This window comes from Telmatherina bonti, assembly GCF_933228915.1.
Source record: "Telmatherina bonti genome assembly, chromosome: 5".
In the NCBI taxonomy this organism is placed as follows: domain Eukaryota; kingdom Metazoa; phylum Chordata; class Actinopteri; order Atheriniformes; family Telmatherinidae; genus Telmatherina; species Telmatherina bonti.
This window is the reverse complement of record NC_136623.1, coordinates 23,287,432-23,304,825: the sequence shown is the minus strand read 5'-3', so window position 1 is coordinate 23,304,825 and position 17,394 is coordinate 23,287,432. Positions and strand designations below refer to the sequence as shown.

At 39.2% G+C, this 17,394-nt stretch overlaps 1 protein-coding gene across 1 annotated transcript in view; it reads right to left on the bottom strand.

Annotated features, from left to right (window-relative positions):
- The window catches only part of fhod3b (formin homology 2 domain containing 3b), a gene marked incomplete at its 5' end in the record, with an annotated part of 90,586 nt that extends 75,943 nt beyond the window's left edge, over positions 1-14,643 (bottom strand). The window contains 3 exons of the mRNA XM_079241207.1: positions 1,853-1,917; positions 7,935-8,041; positions 14,479-14,643. Of these exons, the coding sequence (XP_079097333.1) occupies positions 1,853-1,917; positions 7,935-8,041; positions 14,479-14,643 (337 nt within the window). The remainder of the gene's footprint in view (positions 1-1,852; positions 1,918-7,934; positions 8,042-14,478) is intronic.
- Between the last annotated feature and the right edge of the window lie 2,751 nt (positions 14,644-17,394).

The following is a 17,394-nucleotide window of genomic DNA, read 5'->3' as shown; positions in this document are numbered from 1 at the left end:
ACACAGATTAAAGTAAACATAGTTGTAACCAACTCATTAGTCATGTTCATGACAGGAGCCTCTGGAATAAACATCTTAACAACGTGGGTGTGCTAAAGCAAGCACACAAACTCAATGCATTTTAAATAAAAAAAAATTCCTGACTTTTAAAAACAAAGCCTTCTGGGCATTATTTCATGGTTCCTCACTATTACTGTACAAAAATACAGCATTTTCTTTTCAATTCATTACATCTCTCTTAAAAAAAAAAAAAGGAAACAAAAAGCAAATAAAGTCAGTGACAAAAAAAGCCTGATTTCACAGACATTTGGTCTAAAAGTGCTCAGTCCCTTCATGCAGTGCAGGAATATTGTGCCATTCGTCTTTGGGAGGATAACGAATTATCTCCTCCATGGAGCAAGAAAATCACAGAGTAATTCTGTGTTGGGGGTTGGGTTTGAAGGGGGGGGGAAGGTTAGCCACCCAGTCAGATAAAATTAGGCTCAAGTGTCTGGACAAGTTACAGTAATGGTGACCACCTCATCTAGAAGATATAAATCAGCTCTTCACATGGGCAGTCTTTGAGGGGCAACAGGTGGCTGTCAACTTAGAGAGAAAGAGGGTCATCATCCACTTAGAGAAGAGTGGCGAGTCTGTCCATCACTCCCCAGGATCCACTAAGCTAAGCCAGGCACCAGCAGGGGGACGGAAGGAGGTAAAGCCAGTGCAGATATTTCAGCCAAATATCTACAAGCATCCACTTTAACATGTGATCTGTTACATCAGGCACTGACCAGGAAATCTCCTTCAGCAGTTTGAATCTCCAAACTATATGAACAATAGCAGAGTTTAACTGAGTTGGAAGGATGAAGCACTTCTTTTTCTTTTTGGTCTCCAATTTAAATCGTGCCAACATAAGCATGCTTGGATGTACATAGCATGTACAGTATGTCCCACCAATAGTTAAACATGGTGTCATTTCTCATTAAATAAGTAGGATCCACTGGATTTTCCTAACTTTTATATTTCCTGCCGCCATGAGAAGGCACAACTAATAACTAGAGAGTACAACTAGTTCACATCAGAGTCAGCTTATTTACATAAATGCCGTACATGTCTTTAGTTCACTTCTGCACTGGACAAAACATGTTAAAATGTTGTTTTCACAAGTGTGAAATCTTACAATCTCCAGGTTAACAACATTTACAGATCTTAAGTTATTTTTGCCCTTCAGGCCTGTAGAGGAAAGACTGTGAATTTATGAAGAAATGTGTGTTCTTACTTCTGCTGTTTCTGCTACTACCATAATGCAATGCATGAAATTTTGCAAGTTTGTTGCTCTTTTATAGGCTGGTACACTCATTGCTTACAATAAAACACCATTAAACAAGACATCAAACTCATATCATCTACGCAGAATCCAGGAAGAGACAGAAAATGTATGTTAATTTACTTAAAGCAAAGTCTTTTAGCCAACTTCTGAGTCACATTGTGCATGTGTGTGCCCGCCCACATGCCACACACACATGCATATTTACATATGTTTTCACTCAGGCCTTCGTGCTCATTCCCTCACATTACTCAAAGACAGCAAGAAGCCCAATTAAACAAAGTGACAGAACATAGTAACTCTCTCGGCCTCGTGCCTCTGCTCTGTTTTCAGAGTGTTGCTGAAATGCTGTTAATTGCCTCTAAAATTATGAATTTTGGCTGTGTCTCACAACTGCCACTGTGCGAGCTTAAAAAGGACCAAAAGAAACAATCCTCAGCTGACAGAGGTACTCAAAGCTCATAACAAAACTGGCATAGGCTAATGATTGCGAACTGATCAGAGAGTGTAATGAGGCCATACTTGGTTTAGTTTATCACTCACCAATGCAGGCGTGAACTCTAACCGAAAGCTGTGTTCGAAGAATAATGCTGTGTTTCTTGCCCCTCCTACGAAGAAAGGAAACAAAAGCAGAAAAAACATGTTATTAGAAAGTTAGAACAATCTTAATTATTTAAATTTGTGTGTGTACCGTATGCATGTGTGTATATGTCAACCACTTTTTTTGTGTAAACTCATTAAAACACAACTGCAACTTTGACTAAAATCAGAGAGAAAAGACAAAATGAATCTTTCAGTGCAATAAAATTACGCAAAAAGTGTCATGACATGATCACATTAGATCTTGATCTGGGAAATGTCAGCAGAAGAAACAAAAAAATGAACAAAACTGGGAAAAAGCTGTCATTGGTATAGCAGGAAGGATGGGAACAAGTCCGAGGTCATCTTCACCCCCCATGTTAATGGAGACATGCCAAGACCCTATCACCATCTTGTCAAGCGCTTACAATGACTGAAAGACAATCCATAACAAAGACAACAACAATGCATCCAACTATTCAGCCATGCAGTGTATTTTCTTGTTTAAATTAAGATATTTGTCTATTTTGTGGCCTACTTGCTATTCTTCAAAGCCAGAAGCATACAACAAACTCTTTTAGATGGAAAAGGTTTGCATTAATGTCTTTTTATCCCCCAAACTGACAAAAATTTGATAATCAAATGGGTTTGAATCAAAGGAATACTTAAATTTCTGAGAAAATTCAGTCATTTAGGGCATTTACATTCACCAAATTCCAATCTTATGTTATCCTGCCACTCTTTCATTATCCTGTGGATTGTAGATCTTGTGCCAAAAAGCTAAAAAGGAAATGTTAAAAACAAACCAACTAGACACAAATGTAGACAAGAACACAGCAGGTAGAGTTGAGCAGCAACCCCCCACCTCTTTTACTAATTCTGCTCTCTGACAAATAGGCTTTTATGCCGCCTACACCGAGGTTGTGCGATTGTTCAGACAGGCGCAGTGCCAGCATCAAGCCGTCAGCGACCATCAGGCAGAACTGTGTCTGACAGACAGAGAAAAGGCCTGTCAGCAAAGAAAGCAGCTCATACCACTGCTTTGTCATGAGCGTTCACTATTACAAGACAAACAAAGTGACATCTTTCCTCCCCCCCAACTGGACACTTTGAGATTGCTCTGATATCCATGCAAGCAGATTATATGGCAGGAGGAAGCCTGGTTATGCTCATTATTTTTTAAATATAATCTCCAGCAACAAGCGGAGACGACACAGGAGTAACATCTGTCAGCGAGGACCATTCCTGGTGAGATGAGACAGCGAACAGGAACCTAATCCTCTGTGATGGTATTGAAGCAAATGGGTAACCAGAGCCATTTTGTCACGAATGTCTGCTTTCGCTCTGCTTTGCTGCAACAGAATCCCTGTGCTTAACCAAATCTGAGCCTACGCAGGCCAACATGCTCATTATCAAATTAAACAAACATGCATGGAATATGCACAAAGTTTAAGGACCCCCCCCCCCCCCCCACCCCCCAAATATGAATGAAAAAATCAACACTCCCTTCAGCAGCTCACAGCCCCATTGAGGCCCTAAGATACAGAAACAACAGTGTAAAAGGTTGTGAATGTTACCAAATCTCAAACAGATCTTATGTTGGCTTCTCCTTTCTAATCAACTGCTTGGTCTCGTTTTGGTCAGTTTGTTCTCGTGTGCCAGAGATTTCTGGTTGCTTCCAGTGCTGGTTGTATTATGTACCTTAAGTCCAGGTCAAATTAAACCCTGATCATGTTTCTGCATAAAAACAGGAAAGGCTTTCACTGAAACAATCAGCTTCTACTTCTTTTGTGCTTCCTGATCAGTACAGAGAGCAAAAGGGTAAAAACGTCATTTTTTTTATCAAAAATGAAATGAATTTTTTTTCTTTAACAGAGTGTGAAACCAAGTTTTAGGCTAGTATATATTTAATATCCTTACTTTGTCTATTAAATGTTACAGCTGCAGAATGTCAACAAACGCACCTGAAAAGTTTTTACGCATAATTTTTTTTTTTTTTTTAAATTTAAACTATACTTCTTTTTATTCTATTTAATGATTCAGTAACTTCATGATGCTCTTAATACTTCTAGAAAGCAGCAAAAACCTGACCTGTGGATTCCTGCCGCTTCAGGCTCTCTGGCCTGATCTAAGGAAGCCTTACTGGCCCTGTTTATAAAACAACACAATGTGTACACACACACACACACACAGAATTGCACATACTTGGGCAACAGTAAAGCCAGTACTTCCCCACAAAGACCGATTAATGCCAGACAAGAAGGCCCCACAGAGGTCCACTGACTCAGCACTGTTCGGACACCCCCGATCGAGAGACTTTTGCTTCAGTGTCCACAGAGGGACCGCCGGTGCCTGAGTGAGCCAGGAGCGGGGAACAGGCTACACGGTGAGGCTACATGAGTTTTTATTTCTCCCAGAGGAGCTGCTTCGCTTCCCAGTGACCAGGACTGACATACACAAAAATGGCAAATAGACTGGAACCTGCCCCATTCTGTGATAATTACCTTTTAACAAGAACAAACAGGACAACCAGAGCTTTATTTGCCAACACAAATTTAAACTGTACCTTATTCGACAACTCCTCTGGCTGTTTCAATTGCAATTTTTTTTACCTTAAATAAACTCTAGTTTGCTATGAGCATCGATGAAACGAAGTGAATCACAAAAAAATCCAAAATAATGAAAGCAGAGTTGTCTTATGAGATATGAGGAGAAACATAACTAGCGGAGGTCTACACAGCAGGAACAGTTGGATTTTAATACGCCTGCCATTTAAAACACTCAATAAAACCAGGAAGAGCATTTTAAAAAGCTGAAAGAAGAAAAGCGCACAATGAATCAATAATGCAATAACAGCACTTTATTTCCTAAGAGAGACCAGAGAAAAAAAAAAAAAAAGTATATTCTCCAGACGTTCAAACTAAACTGATAATCTGCTGCTCAACTTTGCACCTAATACAAGTTTAGTTCAACAAGCTCTTGGCAACATCACACCCAGGTTCCCCAGAAACTTTACAACAAGCTCTTGAGTTAATGCAATTCACAGATCTAAACGTCTGCAAGCACAGGTGAGGCCATCGGACCCAAACAATCACACCTTGAAACAGGGTTTCAAACGCAGGAAATTGCATGTTATATGATTCTATCTATCACAGCACCAAAGCTCAATGACAAGTTGACTACTTAAAAACAGATATATACGAGCACGACTGGGCAATATGGTCAGTTAATAACATGAAGCGAGGCTACATCAGTGATGGGGCAGAGAGGGATTTACGAGTTACAATCTCCTACAGCCGGGCTTCATAACATGGTGTGGAAGTGATTATGGCTCTTAAGCTCCCGTGACATGGATATCTCCTGGCTCTGCAGCACTCTGTCAGAGGATCATACTTTAATCTGATTGTAAAGACACTAGGTATGACACAGGCGCCCCAGGAATGTAACCTGTCATTAATATCATTTACAGATGGATTCAACTGCCAGTGATCAGGAGGGTTCAGGAATTTATTACACTTGATGTTTTTGCATAATTTAAAAAAAGAAGAAAACTTAATTTTGTCACAATGGTATACTTATTTAATGTATATTCACACCATACACCTACCAATACAACTGAGTCTGGTCTTCTGCAAACATAATCTGACAACTCTGCAGTTATGTGGTGTTTCAGTAATGGACAAGAAGCTGATTGCAAAGAACTGGTCAGTCAGTTTGTGAGATGGTATGAAAACAATCACCTCATCTTGAACACAAACAAGACTGCATGATTGTTCACTTCAGTGGGAACAACAGTAAACAAAGCTCCGTGTGCATCCTGGGAGAACAGGTAAAGGTGGTGGATGATACAAGTACCTTGGATTTTAGCAAGACAACAGACTGGACTGGAAATGCAACAGAGCCCAAAAGATTCAATGTCTGTATAAATATGTTGTATATTTTCACCTAGTATGTAGTGGAAAGTGCAGTCAGCTTTGTAGCCATCCGCTGGGGCAGCAAAGTAAAGTGTTTAAGATTGTCCAGAAAACAACACTGCACAAGCCTCTGATTGTAATCGATGATTCTTTACATTCTCTACACAACACAGTTAAGAAACAACAAAGTGTGTTCAGTCAGAGTCTTCTTCAACTCCAATGCAAGACATTGTTATATGAAATCATTGCTGCCAGCAGCCATCGCAACAAGTCTTTAACTAGTTCATTTATTTTGATTGGGGTTTTTTTTTGTTTGTTTGTTTGTTTTTTCCAAAATAAAAAGTACTACAGCATTGCAACTTTCACCTGGAATAATCATTTAATTTCATTTCATAACACTGAGATAAATCAAAAACAAATATATTAATAAAGAAACAGACATACGGATCAATTATTTTCTATAGGTTACATGTTTTGGAGTTTACTACGGCTCACAGATTGTATGATGTAAAAGGAGAAAAAAAAAGAAAACTAGAATGGAAAAGTTAAGGTAAAATGCCTATTCAGACCTTTTATTAGCTTAACAATCATATAATCAACAACACTTCGAAGTGGGGGATGTAATCCTGGGCACATCAGCGCCATAAAAATCAAGTGAGCTGAACTGCCCTATTTTTGACTAAATAATTGGCTAACCACCTTCACCCCCAGCCTCCTCAGACAACATCGAGTGGGTTTAATGACACACATCCATACCAGCTTGTGCCAGCTGGCATGACACGGTCCCTGGCAGGCTCGCTCGTTGACGAGAGAAGAAGTGGACCGCTTTAACCTCATAGCTCTCAATTACCTCCTATAAGCTCCTAACAATTTCGGCTGGATCTGGGAAAGTGCGGCACTCTCAACGTCCAATAGAAACAGAGAGCAGCTTATGAATTCCAAGTTAGACAAATAAATCCATACATGTTTGCGGTCCAGCTGACCAGGAATTCACATGCCAGCATTAAGTATGTGATCATCTCAAGTGGGCAGCACATACATCAACATACACCATAGTACATGAAAAAACACATGGAGTTAATAAAGCAAAAGGCCAAAGAGAGTGTGTGAAACAGAAATGAAACAAACACCATTTTAAACCTTCATTTCTTCATCTATGTCCAGGCGTAATGTCAATACAAAGTATCATCTTGCTGTGAGCTTCAGGGAGATGTTTGAGTACACTTATGTGTTTGGAGCTTGTTATAAGTGAGTTTTACAACTGTAGTTACCTCAGCAGCCTAATGAGAACACCAAAGTGACATTCAGTAGAGATCAGGGTGATTACTCGTGAGACCTGCCCACAACCCCAATGGTTTAGATTACATCACTGCTGTCACTCAACAAGGGAGGCCAGGTATTTTAAGGAACATGAGCGGATGAATTCCATGGAAACTATCAGACGTGTAGTCTGTTACAAAAAGACAACTTATATTTAGCAACTAATGGCAAAAATGTATCTCACTGATTTCATCAGTGGAAGCAGAACTCATTCAGTTTAAGCCCGGAAAAGGGATTATTTGACTTATTCACCCTGAATTCAAATAGGTATCATTATGATTCCAATCGCTGTTTTAGGATCAATTTAGGCAAAGGAATATCATGAACAGGATATTAATATGTTTTCCTATAGCCAAATGTAACAGTTCTCTGCTTCATTCCAACTTTTTTAAATCTTCATCTCTTGAAAAAGAGTCGTCATATTGTAGTGATTATGTCTGACTGTAAAAGCAGAAATATTTGCAGTGTTTTTATAGCCAAATTCTTGTAATCCAAAACTTTTTAAATCATTCTGGGACCTGTCTTCTGAACCTTTCAGGTGATACACATTACTGCATCCACCTGCTTTTTGGGTTTTCAGCCTGCTCTTACACCGCACACAACTGCATCTTTTTGAACTGCAGGGAATAAATATAACCAATCGTTTATAGCAGCATCCAAGTTTATTTACGTTCTTTAGTTTAATCACAGTAACAGAGAATGTTTCTCATTTGGGCACACCGTGTGTGCAAGCAGTTTATGGCTTTTGAAGTCTGGTGATCTTGAAGGAAACTTTAAGAGACTGACAGACACAGAGGTGATTGTTATCTTACCCTCCATCCTCCTGAAATCCTTCCAGTTCATCTCTCTGCTCTGCCAGGGTAGACTCCAAATCCAAGTAGCTTCCATTATGGGACAGCTGGAGGGTGCAGTCATCAGGCTAAACAGAAAGAGAACATAGTTATGATTCCTGATCCGAATAGTACTTAATCTTAACAGGTCAAAAACCACAGAACAAAACAGAATAATCTAACAATATAATGATACTGATAACTTTCATTTGTTACAAAACAACAGATGTTTGAACAAGAAAGAAAAACCAATGTCTTTTTGTCTTTGTTGAAGCTTTTATGAATTATTGTCGAAGAGTAGTGTGCAGTGTACCAAATCATGCTGTCTTATAACATTTATTCATTCATTCATTATCCAAACCGCTTAATCCAATGAAGGGTCACGGGGAAGCTGGAGCCTATCCCAGCAGTCTATCCCAAGGCAGGGTACACCCGGGACTGCTCGCTAGTCCATCGCAGTGTCTTAAAAACAATAATTTATTTTTTTCTAAATCAATCTCTGTCAAAGCTCTACAGTGGCACGTTGACATCAGCTGGGAAGAAGCCGTGCAGAATTGAAGCTGCTTGGCAGTCTGGTGCCTCTTATCTCTCTGCCCTCCCTTTCTGATAACCTATCATCACACTGGATGATTTTGCAGAGGAGGTATGATTTGTCTGGTCTTGAGCTGTTGTCATCACCTGCCTATGGTCAAAGAGATGAAGAATGAGAGCGTCTGTTCACTTGCCTGGTTGACCTCCAAATTGGAGATATTAACCTATTTATATTCAGGGTCTGTCAGCTCCACAGGACGGTGGCCCCAACGGCAAAGCAGAAGACAGCAAAACAAATAACATTAAAAGGAGGGCAAACACATGACTTCAGTGGAGAGACTGGCACGACTCTGCTCCACCAGCAGTCAGGGTGTCTAATCCAACATACAGTTAGAGTATATCTTTTAGCCCTCACTGAAACTCTGCAAGGCAGCAAAGATTATGAAACGTTGCTTATGCATCCCACACGACCATCCTAAAGATTTACTCTTAATGGGCAACATATGTACACACGTATATGCAGCATGCAAAACCATGTGTTTTTAAATAAGAGCAGTTGCTGCCAGGACTGATGCACTTTCACTTCCTTCCACACATTACAGTAACTTAATTTAATATGAAGGAAAAATGCTCGGAAAGAGATTATGGCTTTGATGTTTTCAGCCACTCTGTTTGTATTACTGCACTCCACAGCACTCAAGGACTGTCATATTTGGGAACTGAAACAAAACATGTGGTCAGTTGGGATAGCTTTAAGTCACCCCCAAAATTGTTCTCCAACTCAGAGTTATCTTGTTGACTTTCCATGCTTGGTTAACCAAAAGATTATTTGTGATAAAAGAAAAGAGAGGAGTAGAAAGTTGCGGAAATAATAAGGCTAAACATCAAATTTTTGAGCAAGAAAGGAGACGAGGCAAGAAGAATGAGCAGGGTTTCCTTTTAACTGAAGCAAATCTGAGATAATCTTCTAAAAAGCCAAGAATAGAAATCACTAAACAGGAGTAAAAATTTAAAAACAGCTGTGGTGGACATCCACAACAAGAAAAAGAGAGACTTTAGGGATTCCTTACATGTCTGGCAATATCTTAGATATTCTATCAGTCAGTCACAGGACTTCTATCTTTTGCTGTCGCAGTCCGGAAACAGCTCGTGATTTGTGTTATCTTTACCTGATATCTTTGGATTATCTTCCTCTTTTGTTTCTTTATTAGATCAGATCTGACTCAGTGTATCAAATCATCCTCAACAGACAGAAACTACCTCAAGTGAGAGCATTTAAACAATTTTGCATGCAATATTTGTTGTGTTGCTACTTCAGTTGCTACAATTCATAATTTCCTATGAACAGTTATTAAATGCAAACTAAAAGATGATGATGGAAATATTTACCTGGTTGTATCTTTGATCTTTTTTAGCTTTACATTTCTTTACACTGTGCGTACTAAAATTTCCAAATTAGAAAAATGAGCAGTAGTTTTTGCCTTCTTTCAACATTTCACACTGTATCAGAGTCTTAAATAGACAAAACATTGGGTTGAATTTGCCACTGGAACCAGTAATTAGCCAACTGTGGAACCAAGAAATGCATTTTCCCCACACAAGGTTATGACTTGCAGTCCAAAAGCAACAGCAGCAGCCAATTCTAACCTAATTATGCAAGTTTGCCATTAACCAAACACTGTTTTGTACATTAATCTATTCTTCCACATATCCACACATGCATCCTCTAACTTGTGTCCCTTTGTTGCTCATTACATAACCAACTTGGATTAGTAATTACAGGTATTGCAATGTAAAACCAGGCCACCATGATCCACGTAATGGGCCTTAATCCAGGAATGGGAAGGAGTACTGTTAGCAGATTATCAGAAGCAGATACTTCTTTAGTCGTCTCCTGCCCAGGACTTGAACCCACAGTGGCTCTACGATGGCCAAGTCCAAAGAAGAAGCCACAAGCGCTCTGCTCACACACTGAGGTTTGGCCTGTCCCTCTAACAACCATACTGTGGTCCACTGACCAGAGAAGCAATGGAGACAGAAATGACTAAAAATAAAGACCAAGCAGTTTTCAGTTTAAACCTGCTATCTCATTTCAGATTTCTTTGTGTAGACCAGGAGGAGAACGCCTAACATTTACATAATTCACCTTTTTGCACACTGTATACCCAGCTTATGCTTTCACACCTGCAAACTGCAATAGACTCTAAATCAAACAAAATAAATTACATCCTTTCAATTAAAAAAAAAAAAACAAACGTTTGATGATGCTATTTGAGCTTTTCCTCTGAAGGCATGCAACATTAAAAGCACACCTGATGCCTGAATGAGAAATCACAACAGTACTCTTAAGCATGCAGAGGATTCATTGTAGAGCCTATCGCTAAGACAACCCTTCAAATTACAGACAACAGTAAAACCTCAGCTCTGCATGACAATGTGCAGAGGAATTCAAAGGAGAATCCTCCTGCATTTTACTGCATTTAAAATATAAAAACTTATTTAATGTAACTTCTCATGATGCAATAAAAAAGGCAGAAAAACATCTGTCCCATAACCTGAAATGGACTAAGACAAAACTGTAAACAGACAGAGTAGACGGTGCACGACAGATAACTTATCCATTTATTTGTGTTGAAAAGCACATTATTTGATTCAGATTCAACAGTTTAGAGCAGTGCACAGATTTTATTGACTGACAAAGATAATCCATCGATAAATCAGACAGATGAGTCAGCTGGTTACCATAAAAAAACAACAGAAATGCTGAAACGCAAAATCAGACATGATGCATGAAATGTCTTCTATACATTATGATGTAATAATCACAAAATGAGGTATATTAATGGTACAACTGCAACCATTTGCAAAATAAAAAATGTATAGACACAATGGCTTTCGATTGAATGGTAACTAATGGTAACTGATGACATCAGAATAATTGCCCCAAGAAACCCTTAACGGCAGTAAGAAGTTTGCAAGAGGTTATCCAGTGTACGACAATGTAGCTCAGCGCATACAACAGACTACGCAGACGGATGTCCTTTTGTGAGTATTTAGAAAGTGATGCCAGTGTACAAACAGCATGCTAGCTGTTTAGACCCCCTCAAACCATGTTAGCGGTGCTCTATATATATATATCAGAATGACCTTAAACAGAGAGAATGCTCAAAGATAGCAGATTTATGATTCAGGCTTTTACAAGGTCACATGAAAGACACTTGATGTTTTGTTCTCGTATTTATTGATCTCATAAATCTAATGTCTGCTCCTCAAAAATGCACATTTTAAAATGCTTGCAATGCTGACAAAACCTTATAATCTTAAAATAGTATGGATAAAAAATCCCATTTGGTAAATTGGAATTCATCATAATGCTCATCTGACTTCATCCACAGCTCTACCTGCAAACAGGCCTTTTCTGTGTCCTTTACTGCATTCATGACCAGTTTTAATAATCATGATTTAATTAATCAATCAGAAAGCTCTTGGCTTGCTTAGCTGGCAAAGGGATTCAGGAAGGGAACTCCCAACAGAGAGCCATGTGCACACATAAGCCAAGAGATGGAGCTTAAGAGCTGTAGGTCTGCCCTGCTTCACTTTGCTTTGTGCTAACACCTAGATTGTGCTAACTCAGGTGTGTCCAAAGTTAGTCCTCAAGGACTGCTGTCCTTCAGGTTTCCCATGGACCCCTGTTAAAACCCACCTGGCTTACAGTAAATGGATTCAACAGCCTATGAAGACTGATTCATTTAAGTCAGGTGTGTTGGAACAGGGATACATTGAAAACCTGAGGGATTGTGGCCCTCGAGGACTCGAGCTGGACAACCTTGTTTTAACAAATCCCATAGAACAGAGGTGGCCTAACTTGGTCTAGAAGAATCGCAGTCCTGTAAGTGTGGGGAGTTTCCCTGCTACAACACACTTGACTTAAATCAATGGGTAATAAGCAGACTTGGGCAGAATTTGATGTCTGGCTCTGCATAAGTCTGCTAATTAATTCAATTCAATTCAATTCAACTTTATTTATATAGCGTCAAATCACGACAATGCCATCTCAAGACGCTTTACAGACAGAGGGGAAAACATAATGAAGGCCAATTCATAATAGCCTATATAAGGAAACCAACAGATTGAGTTGAGTCCAACTCAATCTCCCATCCTGAGCAAGCTGATGTCTGTCAGGTGTGTTGCAGCAGGGAAACTCCCAACACTTGCAGGACTGCTCGATGCAAATCAGCTCTAAAACCTTAACTGAGAATGTAGTTGGGATGGATTTCCTCTGTCCTTCCTGTGTTTTGCAGATTCAAGTCAAACATCAAAATCATTGCAATGATTAAGTTTGGTCACGGTATGTCTTCTACAAAATATATTTAAAAAATAGATTATTATTGGAGAAGGACTTCATTCTTCTAAGGGTGTGAATCTGAAGTCTTTGTTTACATGTGATGAGAATCTTATCTCACTGACTGTGTTTTGTTTATGAAAGAAGCTCTCTTAGGTTACAGCTAACCATGAATAGCTGTAATGTCGCACCAGCCAGCCACTGCACAACTTACGTCTGGTACTCCCCTGCAGAATGGTCTGCTGCAACTGAGACCAGTTGACTTTGTTAAGTGTTTTCTTTTTTTTCTGTCAGCTTCCCTTTCCTTTTTAACAGTAGAAAGTGTCCCCATCCCATCCTGCTGGCCAGACTGAGTGGGCTGCAGAATTAGAGGCAGGCCTGTGGTGATCCACAGCATCCTGAGACTGCCGTGACTTATCTTACCAGCTCTACACAAACAAGATGAAGTGATGCTAGATGTGACAGAATCAAGAAAAACAAAAATTTTACTTCAGTTTATACAGCTTCCCAACTAGACTTCTCAGATGTAGTGTGTCCTTGTTTTTGTTTCGGTTTTAAAGGTTACTTAATAGAGATTATGTTTATAAAAAAAAAAAAAATTATCAAGAAATTTATCAAGACAGCATTTCAAGATACAGAGAGAGAGAGAGAGAGAGAGAGATTGTAGATTTACATAATTTCTCTCGACTTTCTTTGGGCAAACTCAAAACAGGGCTGTTTCGTCTTACCAGAAAGGTTCAGCTTTTTCAAACTGACTACAAAGTTGAATCTTGGGAAGTCCAGTTTTTGCAACCTGAACAATTTGTTTTAATCCGCTTCTTCAATAAGACAGATGTGGTGCAAACAATAACACACAACATCCAAATGCTGCAAAATGCATTTCCTTTTTGGTGAATAAATTATCCGAACATGCCACAAACATTCTGTCACAATACACTACATAATGATGGAGCAATGTCCTCAGTGATGGTAAAGATATGATAGCTCAGAATGCTGCAGATGCCAAACTGCAGATCTAATCAGCCCCAGGGGGAAATTACCTTGACGTCTGACTACCCAACTGAGCATTTGACCCCACCTACTATAATTGATCCTGTGTAGTGACAATAGCACAAGTGGGTTCCTGCATGTTATTTGAGCCTGTCGATTCATGAGAAGTCTGAAGCCTACCTTCTTTTCAAAGACTCTCCCTATTAGGATAGAACCATTTTCAGGTGAAGTCCTAATGTCATAATTATAATAAATGGTTTCCTATTTTGTATTTTATCTTTTAAAATGAGTGGCATAACCCTTGTCATTTAAAAGATACAGAGTCTGGGTGACAAATGGCAAGAAAATTAGACCTGAAAGTAGTTTAATATTATTATTATTATTATTATTATTAATAACTTTTCTTTTATAAGGGGGTTATCATAGTAACTATCTCATCATGAGCTTATTCTATTGACAACTGCATCCTGAAATTTTACCTGCATATTAAACTGCTCCAGTTCACTTGTTCATTGGTTCATTAACCTTGTTTGGTATCCTAGTAGCACCATCAACACACTGAAGCTAATTATTAATTTAAGTTTGGATGTTAACTTTTAACTATGCTTATTGAAAGAAATGTGGACGTCCCACAATGACGACGTAAAAAGGCGTTTGCTTTACCTTCTGGGGAGCTTTCAGCAGCCTATGGACTCCAGCAATTTGATTGATCAGAGGAATATCTTCCCTGAAAGTGTACAGCGGTGGTCTGGTAGGCTCAGGGAAATTTGTGCTGTTAAATGGATCAGTATCGTCTAAGAACTGCACCCTGCATATAAACGTGGCCATGATGCATCCATGCAAGGCGCTTTTAGATCATCAAAATAGTGGATGCGGCGCTGAAGCCTCTGACAGTCGCGCAGCCCTCCTCCTCCTCCTCCTCCTCCTCCTCCTCCCCCGGAGCTGCGAACTACCGGCAGGTCCTCTGCAGTAGCAAAATCCCCGCACCCTGTTATCCTTGGACGTTCCCCATTAGTTTCAGGAAGGGCAAGATGTGGCTACACCGCAGTCCAAAAGAGAAGTTCCAGGGCAACTCGCTGAGAGACAGCTGGTCAGAGGGAGGCGGACATGTGCGGCGCGGCAGAATCCAAGGGCATTGCGGGCGGTTGAGGTGCTGAGGCAGACTGCGGAGTGTGGACGGGACCGCTACACTTGGCGCCTGGTCTGTGAGAGCGATGGGAAGCGGCTGCTTGCTCAAACTCTGCTGCCAGGGGACCCAGCAGCTCATATTACAGGACAAACTGCGGCCTCTAGTGGAGAGATAGAAAAGTACAATAAGCCTTCTGAAATGATGTGAAGTCCTTTTTTTTTTTAAATTTTATTTATTTATTAATTTTTTTAACATATTTGCATAAACAAGAACTTAAAGTTAATTAAAAGATTAAAACATTTGAAAACACATTAAAGCATTGTCAGTAAAAGAAATAAATAAATAAATAAATAAAATAAAAAGAAATGCCCTGTTTCCATTATGTTTAGATCATTACAATGTCTTTGTTTGTGCTTTCTGGAAATAATAACGGTTATGTCACCGTTAACTTTATTTAATTTTTAACTAATTTATATTTTACAAAAACATATAAAGCCGTTTTGTGTATGTGTTAATCTGCTTAATTAATTATTCAGCCAAAGTTTTGAGGTATTTTGGCAATAAATGCAATCTTCAAAGTTGTTGATAATGATCAAACTATTTTCTGTAAAGTGCTAAAATATCCATTGGTTCATTAACCTTGTTTGGTATCCTAGTAGCACCATCAACACACTGAAGCTAATTATTAATTTAAGTTTGGATGTTAACTTTTAACTATGCTTATTGAAAGAAATGTGGACGTCCCACAATGACGACGTAAAAAGGCGTTTGCTTTACCTTCTGGGGGAGCTTTCAAAATATCCAAAAGGATCTACACAGCAGTTCCTCTATAATGTGATGGACAGTTTCATTCCATACAATACGTGATACAGAAATTAATCGTACATTTTGTGTGTGAAAAAATATTAATTTGTAAGGTATAGGAACCAAACCAGTCCAGTATTTGTAGGCTACAGTAAGGAGTCCTGACAACAACACATTTCTCCTGAGATGCAGTGAAGAAGAAGAAAGTGTTGGCAAAGAGAAAAGTCTAAAGTAAAATAAAATACTGTATGTCTGCATCACACAAGGCTGTAGTAGTCGGTTACATTCCAACACTATAAATATGCAGAAATACAATAACTGGCAAACACACTACCAGTCAAATTGTTTGACTGGTTCCATACATAAATAATTACAGTAGAGCCGACAAACAGATGGCAGAGAGCAAAACACCATCAGTCAGAAATATAACATATACAAGGTTTAAAAGACAATGACACATCATTATGGAATTGGAAACATCTTCTGCCACAGTCAGTGTGAGAAGAGGACCCAAAAGCAGATGCTTGGAAGGCAAACAAATGCAGAACAAACAGGAACTTTAAGGAAACTTAAAAACAAGAAATGAAGAAAGAACAAAAGCATAAGACAAGGTGCTGCAAACATAGGGAATCTAAAAACATAAATCCAAAGTAAGAACTAAAGCAGAAAGAGGATGGGTTTAGAACTTGACAAAAGTCATGACACACTAGATATACGTCCTAAAAAGTAATATTTCTTCAACAGGAATATAGAAACAAGGGAAAAACTGAAACCTCTGAAGACCCCACGGCCAAGACTGAGCATTTAGCATGTTTTATGGGCATTAGTGATGGAAAGCATTATTCTTTAGGAAGCCTTAAATAAACTTCTGAATGATTTTCAAATGTACTTAAACGATTACTAAATGTGTCATGAACCAAAAAAAAAAATTTTTCCCACTCATAACTCTTTGAGTTTTTATTCACACTTGTTATTGATGAGTTATACAATTGTTTTCAACAACATTAAAAGAAAAATGAGCAGCTAAAAACCTAAAGATTTGGTCAATTAAAGCCCTGTACCTTCCTGCTGTGGGAACCTCTGTTTCTGCCATGTAAATGAAGCAACTCTTCAATGGGGTACCATAAAATAAACCCAATGAAACACGCTTTCTCCAGTAGGCCTTACAATAATAGAAACCCCTGTGCATTGACCTTTTGCTATCAGATAAGACACCATTTAACTGTCATGTGTACTCTTGCTCAGCTTTGGCTTCAAAGGTTCCACACCTCCAGCTGATGTGCTCTGACACCACAGCCTAGTCGAGCTATTACAGATGTCCAGCATATAGGATCTCACACTGTGAGCCACAATTTACATTCCAGTTTGGAACAGAGCACTACTGTATCACTACAATACTACAGTGTCTGACAGATCATGAAGTTGAAGCTCCCCAACCCAGACTTGGAGGACAGGATATTGTCCCATCAACAGCTGGGTTAGCTGGATGAGGAGGAGGCTGGAAACAGACCAAAATGGGAAAATAAGACCCAGTATATGCTGACCCATGTAGAGTTTGTGTGGGACTGGGAAATGTGTGGCGCTTCCTTTATCTATGTCAGCGCAATGGCAGAGGCGAGTAAGGTTTTCACGATATCACAAATTTC